The 18295-nt window shown below is 39.6% G+C and overlaps 1 protein-coding gene across 1 annotated transcript in view; it reads right to left on the minus strand.

Annotated features, from left to right (window-relative positions):
- Positions 1 to 616: 616 nt before the first annotated feature.
- The window catches only part of LOC143025235 (actinia tenebrosa protease inhibitors-like), a 36844-nt gene continuing 19165 nt past the window's right edge, over positions 617 to 18295 (minus strand). Inside the window, exons 2-3 of the mRNA XM_076184695.1 lie at positions 6126 to 6420; positions 617 to 1147 (exon numbers count right to left, since the gene is read on the minus strand). Coding sequence (XP_076040810.1) covers positions 991 to 1147; positions 6126 to 6420 — 452 coding nt within the window. The 3' untranslated portion in view covers positions 617 to 990. The remainder of the gene's footprint in view (positions 1148 to 6125; positions 6421 to 18295) is intronic.

Raw genomic sequence — 18295 nt, forward strand, 5'->3', positions numbered from 1 at the left:
CCTTTTTGCCTACATTACGTGTCTGATATACATTGCATTACTTTACTTATATTTGTACTTATTACTTATTCTGATGCATGTTCCTGATCTCTTTGTACTTAGATAGTAACATATTGTATACTTATCTTGTTTCTTATTTGAACGATAATTTCCATATTCTCATAATCATGTAACGGTCCCATTGACCCTACTGCCCATTCTCTTTTGTGTTGATTGCCTGTAAATATTTTCCAATTAATAATTTCGTTTACTAGTTTTATCGCTAGTTTAATATTCCTTTCCTGGAATCTTCTTTGTTACCTTTACTTCTAGTCTTACGAATTATCTAGGCCCTGACCAGATAGTTCAGTCCTACAGTGGCTTCTAGAAGTGCGCTGGTTCTTAAGCACTTAGACGTTATACGTAACGTCTCTTCACATACCAGCGCCCGTAACAATATATATATACATATGTATATATGTATATATATATATATATATATATATATATATATATGTATGTTTGTGTGAGTGTGTGTGTCTGTGTGCGTGTGTGTGTGTGTGTCTGTGTGCGTGTGTGTGTGTGTGTGTGTGTGTGTGTGTGTGTGTGTGTGTGTGTGTGTGTGTGTGTGTGTGTGTGTGTGTGTGTGTGTGTGTGCGTGTATGTGCGTGTGTGTGCGTGTGTGTGTGTGTGCTGTGGTTATGTAGCGTCATGAGTGTATGGGTTGGAGGGCGCTTTCATAGAATTATCTATTATTCCTTTTATGCGCTGCTCTATGAGGGTGTTGTGTTTAGGTGTATAAGGTATATCGAAAAGATTAATTGTATATGAACTATAATGGGATGTATGCCTACTTTCTCATATGCATCAAAGTGCTAAAAGATCCAGTGTGAGGTAATGGGTCTTAAGACATTTATGTCTGTATTGACGTACGTGGCAGGGCTCCAGGTGACTTTTGTAAAAGAAATTTAGTGGATGGTAAAGTCTAGTCTGTTCGCGGCATCTGAATCACTAGGAAAAACGACACTTTTCTCCTCGCTGCTGGTTTGACGGGGAGCACGAATCTATACATTCTACTAGTGTCATAAAACTGTTTTCGAGTCCTTCAATGTTGCAACCACCGTGCAGGAAACAATCGCACTGGTCCAATGCCGCGTTGTAGAAATACCTGAAAAAGTAGCATGATTGTAACCTAGTAACAAACTACTGGTGTACAGGTAAATAAGATAATACAATGCCATTTATGGTGTTTCTAATCACCTAATTCATCAAACAGGGATTATCATCAAAATTTGTCATTTTGTGTGATGCTGGCTCAGAGTTATACTGTGGTTTAAGAAGTGTTAGTGTGTAGCAAAACACCATGCAAAACACACACACACACACACACACACACACACACACACACACACACACACACACACACACACACACACACACACACACACACACACACACACACACACACACACACACTCACATTCCCGTATAATACAATTAGGTAAATACAATTAGGTAAATACACACACACACACACACACACACATATTTGGACGAAGAAATTATAGTAAAAAAAATATTGGTCACAGTGACAAGGCCTAGACTAGATAATGCGGCGACATTGTGATCACCAGTACCAAAAAGAATATAGAGAAAATAGAAAAAATCCAGAGAGCAGCAACAAAAATGGCACCTGCACTTGCAAACTTGTCATATGAGGAGAGATTGGCTAGACTGGAGTTACCGACTCTGGAGCAGAGAAGAGAGGTGATCTACTGACCATCTACAGCAGTGGTTCTTAACCTGTGGGGAATTCCCCACTGGTGGGGAATGGCGGAGTTGCCAAGTGGGGAATGACCGGTCGGACAGAAGAACCACTGTCTATTTTTTTTTTTTTTTTATCGATGTTTTTGTTTCTTTTTGTTTGTTTCTGGTGTCTTCTTGTTGTCACATTTCGTGAATTTGTTTCCACCCACAAACAATCGATAGTGAAAATTTAATACATTACATCCAAATGCTGTGGTGGGAAATGGAGAGTTGGCTCACTAAAAAGTGGGGAATTGGAGAAAAAAGGTTAAGAACCCCTGATCTACAGAATCATGAAAGGTACAGAAATACTCGATAGAGAGGACTTGTTAAACTGGAACAAGAGAGCCACAAGAGGATATGTAAAGAAAAAAAAGACATAGCTACAGAAGAGATCTGAAGAAAAACAGTTTTCCACATAGAGTGGTGGACACTTGGAATAAACTGGACAATGAAATAGTGTGCGCAAAAACTATTCATGAGTTTAAGAGCAAACTAGACACTGCGAGATACAAAGGCGGGGCTCCACGAGCGTAGCTCCCCTTCCCGCAAAATACAACTAGTTCAACACACACACACACACACACACACACACACACACACACACACACACACACACACACACACACACACACACACTACCCAGAGATCGGCAAATAATGAGCTCTGAGCTCACTGCCGTAGGGTGGTGTCTGGCTGTCTCGACAGAGACTGCAGCAGATCCGAGGTGAATACACACACACACACACACACAGATGACGCAAAAATATTGAAGAAAGTAAGAACAGAAGAGGACTGATTCATTACAACCAGACCTGGACAAAATCTGGAAATGGACTCAAAAGTGGGAAGGGAACTTCAATATCAAGAAGTGTAGCATAATGGAGTTTGGTAAAAGTAAAACCAAAATTAATTTTTTTTTATAAAATTGGTGAAGAAAAGATAAAAAAGTGCACTCGGAAAGGGACCTTGGAGTAATAATATAATCAGCAAAGACATGACACCGGATAAACAAACGAAATAGTCGGAGAAACCTTCAACCTATTAAGGTCAATGTAAGTGGCATTTGATTATTTGGATGAAGAAATGATTAGAAAAATATTAGTTACACTGATTAGACCAAAACTGGAATACGCAACGACACTATGGACACCCAGTACTAAAAAGAATATAAGGCAACTAGAAAGAATACAGAGAGCAACGACAAAGTTGGCACCAACTCTTTCCAAATTAACATACGAACAAAGATTATCGAAATTGGAACTACCAACACTGGAGCAGAGAAGAGAAACAAGTGATCTACTGACTATATTTAGAATCATGAAAGGAATGGAAATCCTTGATAGGAATGATTTACTAAAAAATAACAATGGAAAAACAAAAGGTCATGAAAAGAATCTCAAAAAGGATAACTAGAAGAGATCGGAAAAAAATAGCTTCCCACACAGAGTGCTGGATATCTGGAATAACTTAGGTAAAGAAACAGTGTGTGCAAATACTATTCAAGATTTAAAGAAAAAACGTAATGCCGTGTAATACAACCAGGTAAATACACACACACACACACACTCTAGCTGAAATGATGAACAGAGATTTCAAATAAGATTTTACTATGGAATCATATTTAGTAGAGGGAATAAACATAAGAATAAAGGAAGTATACAAACTATTGCAGACGTGAGAAAAATTCTTGAGCGGAGCACTAAAATAAAAATAAAAAATCTATCCTTGAGGACAATATCGCACCGAGGAGGTGGGATTGCATAGGAATTAAAAAGGAGATTTAAGCAGGGACAGTAAAAGTTAAAATAATCAGTTCTCTTCTCTGAGTATAGATTAGCTTAAATGTTTTTAATTTGTTTATTTAATTATTTTTTGTAGTTCCAGTCATTACTGTAATTCATTGTTAGACAGGAACATCATAAAATCATATCAAACACTTTTGATTATTATTTATATTTAAATATGGGTTTGTATGAATTAGATAATCTTATTATAAAGGAAATCGTAGTACAGCATGGTGAACCTAGGTGAGGTCATGTGGATAGTGGCCACACCTCTTTTGACTCTCATCGGAGTGGATGAAAGATTTCCTTGAAGGACAGGTGCATGAGAACAAGAGTAAGGGGCTGATGAGAAGTGACAAGTGGGGTATCACGGAGTTCGGTGCTGGCACCAGCAATGTTTTTAATTTACATTAATGACATGATAGATGGTGTAGGCAGCTCCACAAAGTTATTCATTGATGAGGCCGAAATGTAAAGAAGAGTGAAAAGTTATGAGGATTGTAAAGTGATGCAAGAGGTCCTGGTAGGTTCTATGAATGAATCAGAAGTGGAAGATGGAATCCGGTACACACACACACACACACACACACACACACACACACACACACACACACACACACACACACACACACACACACACACATATATATATATATATATATATATATATATATATATATATATATATATATATATATATATATATACACACACACATACATGTACAAAATTCTGGAAAAGGGGCAAAGAAAGAAAACATCATCATGGAACTATACAGTGGGGAATGAACTCTTCACAGAAGAAAAATCTAAAAAGTGAATTACGGTTGATCTGTCGTCGGACAAGCAGTACATAATAATGAGAGAGACGTACAGACTGTCCATGAATATAAAAATGGCATTCCATTATATGGTTGGCGATTTGATGGAAAACCTACAATCCGATTCACCTATATATGTAGTTGTGGTTTGGCAGCCGAAAAAAGAATAAAAAAATGAATAAGTAAATAGATAAATAAAAAAAAATAGTTAATAGTTGAATAAAATATATGTAAATAAATAGATAATATATATACATAAAGGGAAAAGAAGACATGATGACACTCAATAAATGAATTCCACAGAAAATTGGAGGCAAAAGGTGGACTATTGACCATAAAAAGACAAGGTTTCATCGATATGAACGGCAACAAAAAGAAGACAAGCGATGTATAAAAATGTACAACTTTTCAAATAAAGTGAACATATAAAATGACTAACCTGTGAATGGGTTGTGCGGATAAAGTATGCATGATTTCAGCAAAATTATGACAAATAAGTACGAACGGAATATCGTTATAAAAGAGTTACGGGACAAAACACCACAATTATGAACTGTTCAGCTCAACACACGCACACGAGAACACGTACGCATAAGTAATCTTTGTACCTTACATATTTCACATACACACACACACACACTACAGCGGTCCAAGTTCGAATCCCGCCCAGGGATAAAATAATTTCAGTATCGCTGCTATGCGAGTCGTTACCCCAACTCTCGTGGGCAGGGAGTTGGGTGTGTGTGTGTGTGTGTGTGTGTGTGTGTGTGCGTGCAAGGTCACTGCATTACCCATAGATCGGTCATACCTGAGCTCTGAGCTCTTCCGGGAAGGTAAAAAATGTCGATCACGAGTCCAACACGTGATTCAAAACCATGGCGAATCACACACACACACACACACACACACACACACACACACACACACACACACACACACACACACACACACACACACTGGTATGTATATACATATATATATATATATATATATATATATATATATATATATATATATATATACACCAGTGTGTGTGTGTGTGTGTGTGTGTGTGTGTGTGTGTGTGTGTGTGTGTGTGTGTGTGTGCGATTCACCATGGTCCTGGATCACGTGCTGGACTCGTGATAGACAACTATTTCGCTCCCGGAAGAGAATTCATATATGACTGTTCTATGGGTAATGATGTGACCTTACACACACACACACACACACCCAACTCCCTGCCCACGAGAGCTGGAGTAACGACTAGCAGCGCAGCGACAATGAAATTATTTCAGCCCTAGGCGGGATTCGAGATGTGTGTGTGTGTGTGTGTGTGTGTGTATTCACCTCGGATCTGCTGCAGCCTCTGTTCGAGACAGCCAGACACCACCCTACGGCAGTGAGCACAGAGCTCATTATTTGCCGATCTCTGGGTAGGTCTGAGACCACTCACACACCACACACCCAACTCCCGCAAGGTCACAGTAACTACCCTTGACTAACTGTACCGAAATTACTCACTGGCAGGTGAACCAAGCACGTGATAGGAGACAAACCCAACTTATCTCCGCCCGCCGGGGAATCGAACCCCGGTCGCGTGTGTGTGTGTGTGTGTGTGTGTGTGTGTGTGTGTGTGTGTGTGTGTGTGTGTGTGTGTGTGTGTGTGTGTGTGTGTGTGTGTGTGTGTGTGTGTGTGTGTGTGTGTGTGTGTGTGTGTGTGTGTGTGTGTGTGTGTGTGTGTGTCCTCATACCTTGGAAAAGCTCCCCGGCAATCCCCAGGGTTGGGAGGAAGAGTGCAAAAACGTGGCCGGGTTGATTGGGTTTGATTTTGCTGTCCAAAGAAGACTTGGGATTTGGTCTGCTCGCTCTGCCCGACAAAAGTCGTATCATTTTCCTTTCCCTTTGTTTGGCCGTGAAAGATATGTTGTGCTTTCATTTTTTGCTCTTGACCTTGGAATACAGGTTGTGACTGTGAAAGTGACCAGGTGCAACCGTACACCAGGAAGAGACACAGGTGGATGATGTATATCTTCATTCTATACAAATCTGTGAAAATATTAGAATATATTACAAGAGAAAAAATCAGAACTATTTCATATGAATTATGAGGCAAAATTGTCAGGAAATATATTTAATTTGGAAGTGGGTAGAAACAACTTCGCCAACCGTGTACTTGGTGAATGGAATAAACTTCCTGCAGAGGAAGTGCAATGTAAATTTAGTTCAGTTCGAAGCTTTAAAATTCGTTTAGATCTGGGGTTCCCAAAGTGGTCGATATCGACCCCCAGGGGTCGATGAGACCATCCAAGGGGTCGACAAATAGCCAAGGGGTCGAAAGGGGGTCAGTAGATTGCTAGGGGTCGATATTGACCCCCAGGGATCGATGAAACCATCCAAGGGGTTGAAAGGGGGTCAGTAGATTGCTAGTGGATCGAAAGGCAGTCTTTAAAATTAAATGGTTAGCATGAAATGATCCTGTTCTCTTCCCGTACTGAAAGAGCGAGAATAATTATAATCAACCAACCAATATCTAAACTTAAAGAAAAACCATGTCAGTTCACTCTGAGTCAAAAATCCTCCCCATTCTGTGCATTTAGTGAGAATCTCACATACACACAACCACATCGTGAATGAACATCAAGATGACGAGCTTGTGTAATATTATTGGCTTGAATATTACCTATAGTAATATAATAAAGAATATATAATATAGATATTTATTTTAAAACACTTATCTTTATGTATATGTGAAAGTGTCTATCATTATTGGAACGCCGTTGCCTTGATGAATGTTGTCATTTAGCCCTTTTATAACGGATCAAAATGATGATAACACTATTGATAGCTAAAATTATAATAATAATAACAATAATAAAATAATAATAACAATAGTAATGATAATAATAAGGATAAGAATAATAACAACTGTAACTAATAACAATAATATTTCTAGCATTAATAACAATAACAACACCAATAACAGTAGTAATCTGACATAATTCGTGAATTAATAGTTTGGGGGTCTATAGAAAATCACTTTACTAGGGGGTCGATGAGCTGGAAAGTTTGGGAACCCCTGGTTTAGATCAACATCTAAGCAAGATGCTGTAATGACTTCCATTTATTTTATATTATTTGTTTATTTGTTTGTTATTATTTGTCTGTTTATTTATTATGTGCTTGATTTTCATTTTTTATTATTTATCTGTCAATTTATTATTATTTACTATTTACCTGTTTGTTTATTATTTAACTATACTTGTGCATTATTTTATTTATTGTTATTTATATTATTATGATTTTTATTTGATCTATTTTTCATCATTATATTTTTTCGCATCCGACCTAGTTATGGACCAAAAGCTCTCCTGTCGGCATGCTCCGCCTTCGTAATCCTTTGTAGTTTGGCACTCTAGTTTCTGTTCTTAAATAAGTACTTCATGTTGCGATTGCCAAGAATAGTCGGCTGCTCCATGAGACACCTGTTCACCGAGGTCTGGCTCTGTGAGGACATCCGAACAAGTCCCTTTCGTTCGCGAACAGCAGAAAAGCTAGATCCATTTCAGAGAGAATTAAAGTCTCTTCCTCGCGTCCTTTGAGTTGACCTTCCAACTTCACACAGCCACTTTAAAATATTGAACACTTTCAATGAACAAGGAGCCTAATAGTCACTCTTATTGGCTTTGCTTTTACCATCTACTTTTATGAACCATCCAATTTGATGCCAATCTCTCGAACTGTAATATACGTGGTTCACACCACTGATCTGTATAACACCTGGATAGCGTATACGGGTCGTGGGCTGCCCCAGGAGTGAGGCGGGCAGGCGGGACATGGCCGCCATATTGGTAGTACCAAAACATTAGCACGTGTGAACAGCTCCGCCGGTCATGGGAGCTGTCGTGTTACTCTCGTGGCCTATGTGGCTGGTATGGGCTGCGTGATAGTGATGCGATCTGTAAATAAGTTTTCCTGTGTGGTTTATGAAACAGTACATGTCTACATGTACCGGTATTTGACCATAAAAGTAATCAAACAAGTACGCTAAAACTGACATAAACAAGAGAACATGTAGATGTTTTAACTTGTATCCACTGATCTGCATAACAATATAGATCAGTGGTTGTATCCTATGTACATTATTTTGTGCGAAGCATAAATTAGGCCTTCACATATGTGTGTGTGAGTGTGACCACATGTTATAATCTCAATCTCTCGAATCTTGACAAGCAGTCATCTTCGGCGTTTTTCGAAATCTAGTCATCTGGTCATTGAAATGCACACAGTTAATTACTGGATTACAATTACTTTATTTGCACAACTAACTACACATGTATTTCAACAAACAAATTTCACCTGTCACTAAACATACACGTATCCACAATATTCCAAGAAACCTCCAGTGAATCTTTACAGAACAAAACCTACATTAGTATTTATTGTGAATATTGCTATTGTATCGTGTACAGCACATTACAGGTGCCTTAAATATTGGACGATAGTGATATACATGGATATGCATCGGTGCTTTTGAAACAATATATTTCACATCGATCCTGAAACAGAAACTTTGACACGGAAATCGTTCAGTAAAAAGAATGTACATACATCAGTTACAATAGTACTAGTGGTTCATATTCATTAAATAGAAACGAAGACACATACCCGCTATGTTTGGTCCTGAAAAATCATACTCCTCCGTAACAGTAGTTGAGACCGATAGATGGATAAATTCTTACGAGTTGAAACATAATAGTACATGGGGTGGGGGGTGTCGAATTTCACCAGAAAAAACGTTACATAATATTTGAACGGGCCCCGAATAGTAATTCAGCCCATCTAATATGAATTCCTCACACTTCACAATATAGAAAAAGCCTACACATGTAATCAGGAAGAACAACTGGTTCTATACAGCTACACAGCTCTGGACAGCGTTTGAGCCTTATAAGATATTTTAAATGATAAATATTTATCCTGCTATTGCCACGATTACATTCGTGACAAATGGGTTGCTGCTAGATCTATTTCTTACAGATAATAAATACATAGCATTAACATGACAACACCTAACAATACGGTTGGTGGGCAACATTTTATGGCTCCTGATGGCCGCATCATTTGTTTATGGGTATCGGGATATTTTGGGTAATAAAACCTTAATTTACTTACAAGTGGAAGGACTGCTCACATCCACCTTTTCTCCGGTTGGTGCAGTTGAATGCAGCACAAGTTGGCATTGTAAAATGATCGTTAAATATGTAAAACACACCAGTATATAGGAGCGAAAGCTGCCGAGAACTGTAAGGGACGCTATCAATGCTATCAGTCAATCACGTGGCGTGGGTTTGATTTGGTACTACCAACATGGCTGCCGCCGATCTCATAATTAGGACACCGATTCGTGATCCAGTTATTTTTAGATCAGTGGTTCACACAACTGGTTGCCAGCTTACAGCCCTGTTATGTAGACAATGTATTCGATACTTTTTATCCAAACAAACACTATACATCCAGTGCGTCACACTATATACGTTGCTGGAATGATTCGGAAGAAAATGAGATCAATTCATAACAAAACACCTGATGGGCCTTTTCTTGAATTAGTCAAGACAAGTACTCATTCTTGAATTGTTAATATCTCAGGTGTTCATTATCACAATAATGTTTTTCCATTCGCAATTCATTTATAAATTATCATAAATTAAACTCCGTGACCTCAGAAAGAGAACTTGCCACTCTGCTCCCTGACCTCAGCTAGCGAATACCTGTGAAGTTTATGTTTTCGAATAGTGACAAGCGATTGTGTTGCGTTTTTGTAATTGTATACATACAGCGCTATACAGTTACAGGGATAAGATAAAGTGTAGTGTTCTATTAATTTAGAATCAAAACGGTAGTCTATTACTGTATTCCAAAGGAAGGAGTAATGGTATAAGGTAAGCAGAGTAAGCTTCGTGTATTTAATTTATTTAGTGACCGTTTTTGTTTCTTTATATTTTCTCTTTGCCGCTTGTATTGCTGAAAGAGGAGCGAAATGGCTTGTGAAGGTTGTGTGAACCTGGAAGACCGTCTCAGGATGTGTGAGGAGGAAATTCGTCTTCTCAAGAGTGCGCTCTGTGAGAAGAGTGAGTCCTCCCCACAACCCAAAGAGCGTTCCACTTCTACTTCTGCCACTGCCGTGAGCGAGTGGCGCCCCGTTGGGTTCCGTTTGTCGAACCCGCGTTCTGTAAGCGGGTGCCCTGCAGAGCAACCGTTGGCTCTAACCAATCGTTTTGCTCTGCTGGAAGATGAGGTGGCTGAAAATCAGGAGTTCTTGGTGGTGGGGGACTCCATGGTGCGAGGCTATGACAACATCCTGCAGCGGAAGACTAAACGACGTTGCAAGCTTGTATGTCAACCGGACCGTGGGATCGCCGATTGTACCCAGACCATCATGGAGCAAAGGCGAACGAACACGGTTACGATTGTTCATACGGGAGGTAACGATGTGGGTTGGGCGAAACCAGAGGAACCTCATTCGGAATTATAAGGTCCTCCTTCAGGAGATGAGGGAACGTGGGAGCCGTCACGTAGACTGTGGGATCCTTCCGAGGATTTATGCAGGTTCGTGTTGGAACAGTAGAGCCATGGGGATCAATGAGAGAATATCACGATTGTGCACGCAAATGGGATACCACTTTCTTGATCCTTGGTATCTCTTTTCCAGGCGTCATGACCTTTACGCTTATGATAGGATCCACCTTACAAGCAGAGGCAAAGATGTTCTTACAAGCCTCATTGTGGGAGTTTGTAATGAACTAGTTCCTTTTGGGGGGTAGAAACTCAAAGGGAAGGGGAAATAGAGTGTACTGGGGAAACAGAGTAGGGTTTAGCAATAATGTAGAGCAATATGTCAGAGTAGGACAAAATATAATTTTAGGATATAATGTCGGTAGAGGACGAAATATTACATTACGATGTAATGTACAAAATATCATTTTAGGATATAATGTCGGTAGAGGACGAAATATTACATTAGGATGTAATGTCAACGTACAAAATATCACGGTGGGATGTAATGATAGTGGAGGACAAAATATCACGGTAGGATATAATGTCAGTGGAGGACAGAATATAATTTTAGGAAGAGATGCCGGACATAATGTCAATAAACGACGGGAGGCCGGTGTGGAACGCGGTGACGTAGGGGGGCAAGGTGTACTGTACATAAGAGATCGGACGACCGTGAGCGACCAGATGTCCGGGATGGGGCAAATCTTCATGAGGCATTGAATTTCAATAAAGGACCAAATATCAATATAGAGCAAGGTGTTAATAAAGAACATTATAATGTAAGACATGTTGAAACTCAAAACGTGTTAAAAAGAAATAGTCACTAATTTCTTAAAACCATTTACTTTAATGGTCATAGTATTAGGAATAGATTCCAAGAAATACAGGCGTATGTCAAAAGCGAAAATTTTGATATGATAGGAATAACCGAGACATGGTTAAATGGTGGAGAGTTTGAAGCTGAATTTAATATTGCGGAATTGAAACACTTTCATCAGGATAGAAACCACAAGAAAGGTGGGGGTGTTCTGTTATATGTTAAAAGCAATGTCCATGCCTGTGTTTTAGAGAAAGTAAAACCGGATGCATATAGCAGTTTGTGGATAGAATTAACCCAGACAAATGGACAGAAAATGAATGTAGGTGTAATATATAGGCCAAAGACATTATCATTAGTAGACGACAAACTGTTGTTTCAAGAACTGTCTAGTTTCTGCAACCGGGACTTATTGATAATGGGGGGTTTCAATTTTACTGGCATTGCTTGGATGACCCTAGAACATGGCCATATAGGTAGTCGCTTGATAAATTTTCTCGACGACAATGACTTAGTCAGCAAGTAAAAGAGCCCACAAGACATGGTAACTTCCTCAATCTGTTGATCACTAGCCGCGAAAGCATGATAACTGATGTAGAAGTCGGTGAAACTATTGCAAATAGCGATCACAACTTAATTAGATTCAAACTGTTAAAAATAATTAGAATAGATACTTGTATATCTAAAATACCCGATTTCAGTAAAAAAAATTCATAGGGCTACGTCAGGAGCTTCAGCTTACAGATTGGGTGGCAAAATTAAGCGAAAGACCTGTAGATCAGATGTGGGAAATGTTTCAAAATATGCTTACTAAGATGATTCATACTTATATCCCATTTAAGGACAGACGCCCCCAAAATCAGGCTCGTTCAAAAAGGCTTGAAAAAGAAACGGAAAAAGTATTACTAGAATGGGACAGGCTTTTAAGAAATACAAGTGCTCGGGTGCACCTAATGACTATCAAAGTTATATATTAATACAGATAGATTTAAACGTACATACATATACCAAAGGCTTTTTTTGCCTTACATGGGAGGTAGCCAAAAAGAAAAAGGCATAGAAACCACTCCCACCCATTCTATCCCCTACATACTCCACTCCCCTCCACCCTCTTCCCTCCCTCTCATCTTGGCACCTCCTGGATGACGGGTCATACCTGCATCCCGTTCACTGCCCTGGGTCAGAAGCAGTGTCGCAGGACACAGCACATCCACAGCAAGGCCGCTTCATTAATTCGGCGACCCCCCTCTCCATCCTCTCATGCAGAAAAGGAGAAGACAGAGAAAAATCCCTTCGGCCTGCGTCAATTTATTTCTCATACATGCTCCCTCATCCCCCATCCCCCACCCACTCCTCCTCATGCATCACAGCATCATCCCTTCTCCATTCACCCCTATCTTCTTCTTTCCTGTCCTTCCCCAACAGACATTCCTCTCTTTCGTAATGCCCTTTTCACACCATCCATCCAATCATCGGACGCCCCCTCATGTTCACTCCTTCCACCTCTGCCTTCCACAGCTCTTTTACTAATCTTTCTTTACTCATTCTTTCCATGTGTCCAAACCATCCTAATACTCTTTCATCAACCCTATCTCCCAACTCCCTTTCCACCCCTGTTCTCCTCCTCACCTCCTTATTTCTCACTCTATCTAGCCTTGTAACCCTATCATACTTCTCAGACATTTAATCTCAAACACATTCAAACTCCTTCTCCCTTCCTCTCTTATGTTCCATGTTTCTGCCCCGTACATTGCTGTTGGCACAATCACTCCTTCATATAACCTTCTCTTAGCATCCATTCCCAAATGTCTATTTCTCATTACACTTTTTAATCCACCAAGACATTTACTTGCTTCTCTCAATCTACGTTCTACCTCCACCCCTACTCCTCCCTTTCCTGCCACATTTGCACCCAAGTATCTAAAACTATCCACTTCCTCCAGTCTCTCTCCCTTGATACTCACTTCCAGTCTGCTGCTACTCTCTCCCCTTGTACATCTCATCACCTTACTTTTTCCCACAATTATCTTCAGCTTCCTTCTTTCACACACCTTCTTAAACTCTGTCACTAACTTCCTCAATCCCTCCTCTGATCCTGCTATAAGCGCAGTGTCGTCAGCAAACAACAACTGGCTTATTTCCCACTTTTCTCCATTTTCTTTAACCATCTCCAACACCTGACCCACTACCCTTGCATTCACCACCCCATCCATGTATAGATTGAACAGCCAGGGCGACATAACACATCCCTAACGAAGTCCCACCTTTATCTCAAACCATTCACTATCTCCATTTCTAATCCGAACACAAGCTCTACTACTTTCGTAAAAACTCTTGACTGCTCTTAACAACTTTCCTCCTATCCCATATATCTGCAATACCTCCCACAGTGCCTTCCTGTCTACCCTGTCGTGAGCCTTTTCCAAATCCATAAAAGCCCAAATAACATCCTTACCTTTTCCTATAGCTTTCTCACATATCTCTCCCACACTGTTCTTCACAAATTACTCTCTCTGTTCCTCTCCCAATCCTCTCAATCAAGATCCTCCCATAAGCCTTCCCAACTATACTCAACAAGCTGATCCCTCTGAAACTACTACACTCACACTTGTCCCCCTTTCCCTTGTAAAGTGGAACGATACAGGCACTCCTCCAGTCCTCCGGCACTCTACCCTCTCTTAAACAAACATTTAATAACCTCACCAGCCAGTCCACCATAACTGTACCTCCTTTTTTCAGACGTTCTGCATGACATCCATCCAGACCAGGTGACTTACCTGCTCTCATCATCTTAACAGCTGCTTTCACTTCATCTTTCCCTATTTCTCCTCCATTTTCCCCACTCACCACGGTCATTTTCTTAGCGCTTCCCACTGCAATTACCTTTCCCTCCCTACCCTCCTTCACATTTAGCAACTCCCGAAAATACTCTGCCCACCTTACTCTCACTGCCCTCTCTTCCATTATCATCTCTCTATCTGCACCTTTTACGTTTTTTCTTCTCTAGTTGATTTGCCTCCTCTTCCTCTTTTAATTTCTTTCCAAAACATCTTTTTATTACATTCAAAATTTTCTCTCATACTCTTACCCTATTTCACATCTGCTCTCCTCTTTGCTTCCTTTATCTTATGCTTGACCTCCCTTCTCTTTACTTTGTACCTCTCATACGATTTTCTCGTACTCATTTGTAGCCAATCTATGAAAGCCTGCTTCTTCTCTTCTAAACCCTTCATTGCTTCCTCATCCCACCACTCACTACCCTTCCTTCTATTTCCTCCCACCCTCCTTGTTCCACACACCATCTTTGCACACCTTATGACTCTCTCCTTGAACCATCCCCATTCCTCCTCCACTCCTAGTTCTACTCTATCCTTCACTCCCTCCCACTCCTCTCACAGCTTCTTCTTATACTCCTTCTCCTTTTCTTTCTCATTTAAGCAGTTCACTCTAAGTACCTCCCTACCTTCTGCCCTTTTCCTCTTTCTCCACCTATTCTCCACTCTCAATTTACCTTCCACCATAAAATGATCTGATATTCCCCCACTCTCTCCACTTAGAACATGTACATCCTTAACTCTTCCTACCATACTCCTGGTCACCACTATATAGTCCATTAATGGTCTATATGCCACCCTTCCATCCACCACCTTCTCCCATGTGTACTTATGCTTGACTTTCTTCCTAAACACTGTATTTGCTATCGTCAATTCTCTTTCGAGACAGATCTACACCATCAATTCTCCACTACGATTTTTACCTGGAACTCCATGTTTCCCAATCACTCCGTCTATTCGTTCGTTTCCTACCCTAGCATTAAGGTCTCTCAATACAACTACATTGACATTTCTCCCTAATCACTCTATATGAAATGGATATCGCTGATAAATCCAAAGAGAATCCCAAAGAATTCTATAGTTACAGTAGAGATAAAAAGGTTATTAGGCATCACATTGGCCCGCGATTTTCTGCTGACGGTCAACTTGAGTATTCAAACAAAGGAATGTGCGATATTTTAAACAACTATTTTAGCTCAGTATTCGTAAACGATACACCTCGAAATGAACTCCAAACTGGAACTGTGAAAAGTCTAGTGTAAACTTACTACGGTAAATATAACAAAAAAAATAAATAAATAAAAGGTGTATAGAAAAACTCAAAATTAACAAAACGCCAGGGCCTGACGGTTGGCATTCAAGAATCTTAAAGGAAATAAAAAATGAGATTGTTGTGCCATTAGAAATTATTTAAAAAAAAATCCATCATATCCGAAGATGTCACAAGAGAATGGAAGCTAGCTAACGTTACTCCTATATTCAAAAAAGGTGACAAAAAGAAACCAAATAACTACAGGCCTATAAGCTTGACTTCAATCGCAGGAAAATTTTTGGAAACTATCAAAGATGCTATCGAATATCATTTATAAAGTAATTGTTTGATAAACTATAACCAGCATGGATTCAGACGGAAACGTTCTTGCGTGACTAACTTACTCGAATTCTACAACACAGTCATCTCGAGTTATGACAAAAGCTTGTGATACCGTCCCACACGAAAGACTACTTACTAAATGAGCTTCACGGGGAATAAGTGGTAGCCTATTAAGATGGACTAGTAATTGGTTGAATGATCGAAAACAGAGTTGTTTTAAATGGAAAAACATCTAGATAGAAAAATGTTACGAGTGGAGTTCCTTAGGGTTCCGTTCTTGGGCCACTTCTATTCATATAGTACATATAAGTGATATAGACCACGGACTAAAATCTATTGTTTCCAAATTTGGTGATGATACATAACTGTGCAGAATGGCAAATGATCACTTAAATCAGATATTCAAGAAGATTTAGATAAATTACAGCAATGGTCTGAAAAGTGGCTAATGAAATTTAACACAAGTAAATGATAGGTAATGTACATGGGTAAAGATGACTGTCAGTACGATTACAAGTTATTTGGAAATTCGTTAACAAAAGTGGATAGTGAAAAGGATCTCGACGTAATTATCAGTAACGATCTCAAATCATCTAAGCAGTGTATTTCAGCCTCTGAAAAAGCAAATAAGATTCTAGGACTGACTGCGCGATCTCTTGACTTCAAAAGTCTAACTCTCATAAACAAGCTATATAAATCGTTAGTTCGTCCACATTTGGAATATGCTGTTTCCGTATGGTCACCGAATCTCATTAGACATTGACAGATTGGAAAAAGTACAACGGCGAGCCACAAAATTTATTCCAATTATAAAAATAAATCATACGAAAACCGACTAAAACATATGAATCTGTTTTCTCTAAAACAGCGTAGACTCAGAGGTGACTTGATACAGATTTTTAAGATTTTAAAGGGAATTGACAACATCAATAGTGACAAAATTTTTACACTGAATGAGAATCCGACAAGAAACAATGGTCTGTCTGTCAGGAAATAAATTTAATTTGGAAGTGGCTAGAAAATATTCGCCAACCGTGTAGTTAATGAATGGAATAAACTTCCTGCAGAGGCAGTGCAATGTAGTTCAGTTCGAAGCTTTAAGAATCATTTAGATAAACACCTAAGCAAGATGCTGTAATGACTGTCATTTAGTTTATATTATTTGTAAAATTTGATTTGTTATCTGTTTATTATTATTTGCTTGATTTTCATTTATTATTAGTTATATGTTATTACACGTCTGGGGTATTGGCTGCATGTTGTTGTGGCAAAGTAACATGCAGTCAATACTTTAGGGTCTATATGGGACGCACCTTCGGATCAGAGCCACACATCATTTTGTCTGTGATAGAGGAAGACTGTTCATAGAGAAATGATGACACTTTTATTATACTGCGACTGTCCCTCCATTATGCGGTCCCCCATCCCCTTGTTACTGTCCTGTACCATTTTCTGAATATTCATTTCCCTTTTTTTGCCTACCCTGTGGTGGGGGAAAAGAATACTACCACCAAGTCTTCCCACTTGAGTCGTAAGAGGCGACAAAAAAACGGGACGGGGGATAGGAGTAGGAATCCTCCCTGTAGCCCCACAGGGGACATTCCAAAAAAATAGTAAAGGCATAAGAGGGTCTAGGAGTTTTCCAACCAGTACCCTAAGGTTTGGGTCTTTTAATATAGGTGGATGTGGTACAGATGAGAGCAAAAGGGAAGAGATATGCAGTAAGTTTGTGAGAAGAATGATGGATGTGTTGGCATTGAGTGAAACTAAGTTGAAAGGGAGGGGCGAGTGATTAAGAAGGCTGCTGAGAGAGCAACGACATTAATGGCAAAAAAGTTGACAAGGAGTAGGGAGGCAATTTTTGATGAGATGGAGCTCCTATTGACAGTGTGGATTAATGTCCAGATTAAAAGACGTATCCTCCTGTCAACTAGTCTTATTCAAACTAAAGGCAAATCCCTTATTGATGACCTAAAGGCTAAGGGATATGAGACGAAGGAGGACACTGATTTCAATGCAAGTAGAGGCTATCTTGACCGTTTTCGCAACAGGACGGGGTTGCATAACATCAAGTTGCAAGGGGAGGCTGCAAGTCCTAATACTGCAGTTGCAAACAAGTTT

This window comes from Oratosquilla oratoria, chromosome 5 (genome assembly GCF_046742065.1).
Source record: "Oratosquilla oratoria isolate Oo_2021 chromosome 5, ASM4674206v1, whole genome shotgun sequence".
Lineage (NCBI taxonomy): Eukaryota > Metazoa > Arthropoda > Malacostraca > Stomatopoda > Squillidae > Oratosquilla > Oratosquilla oratoria.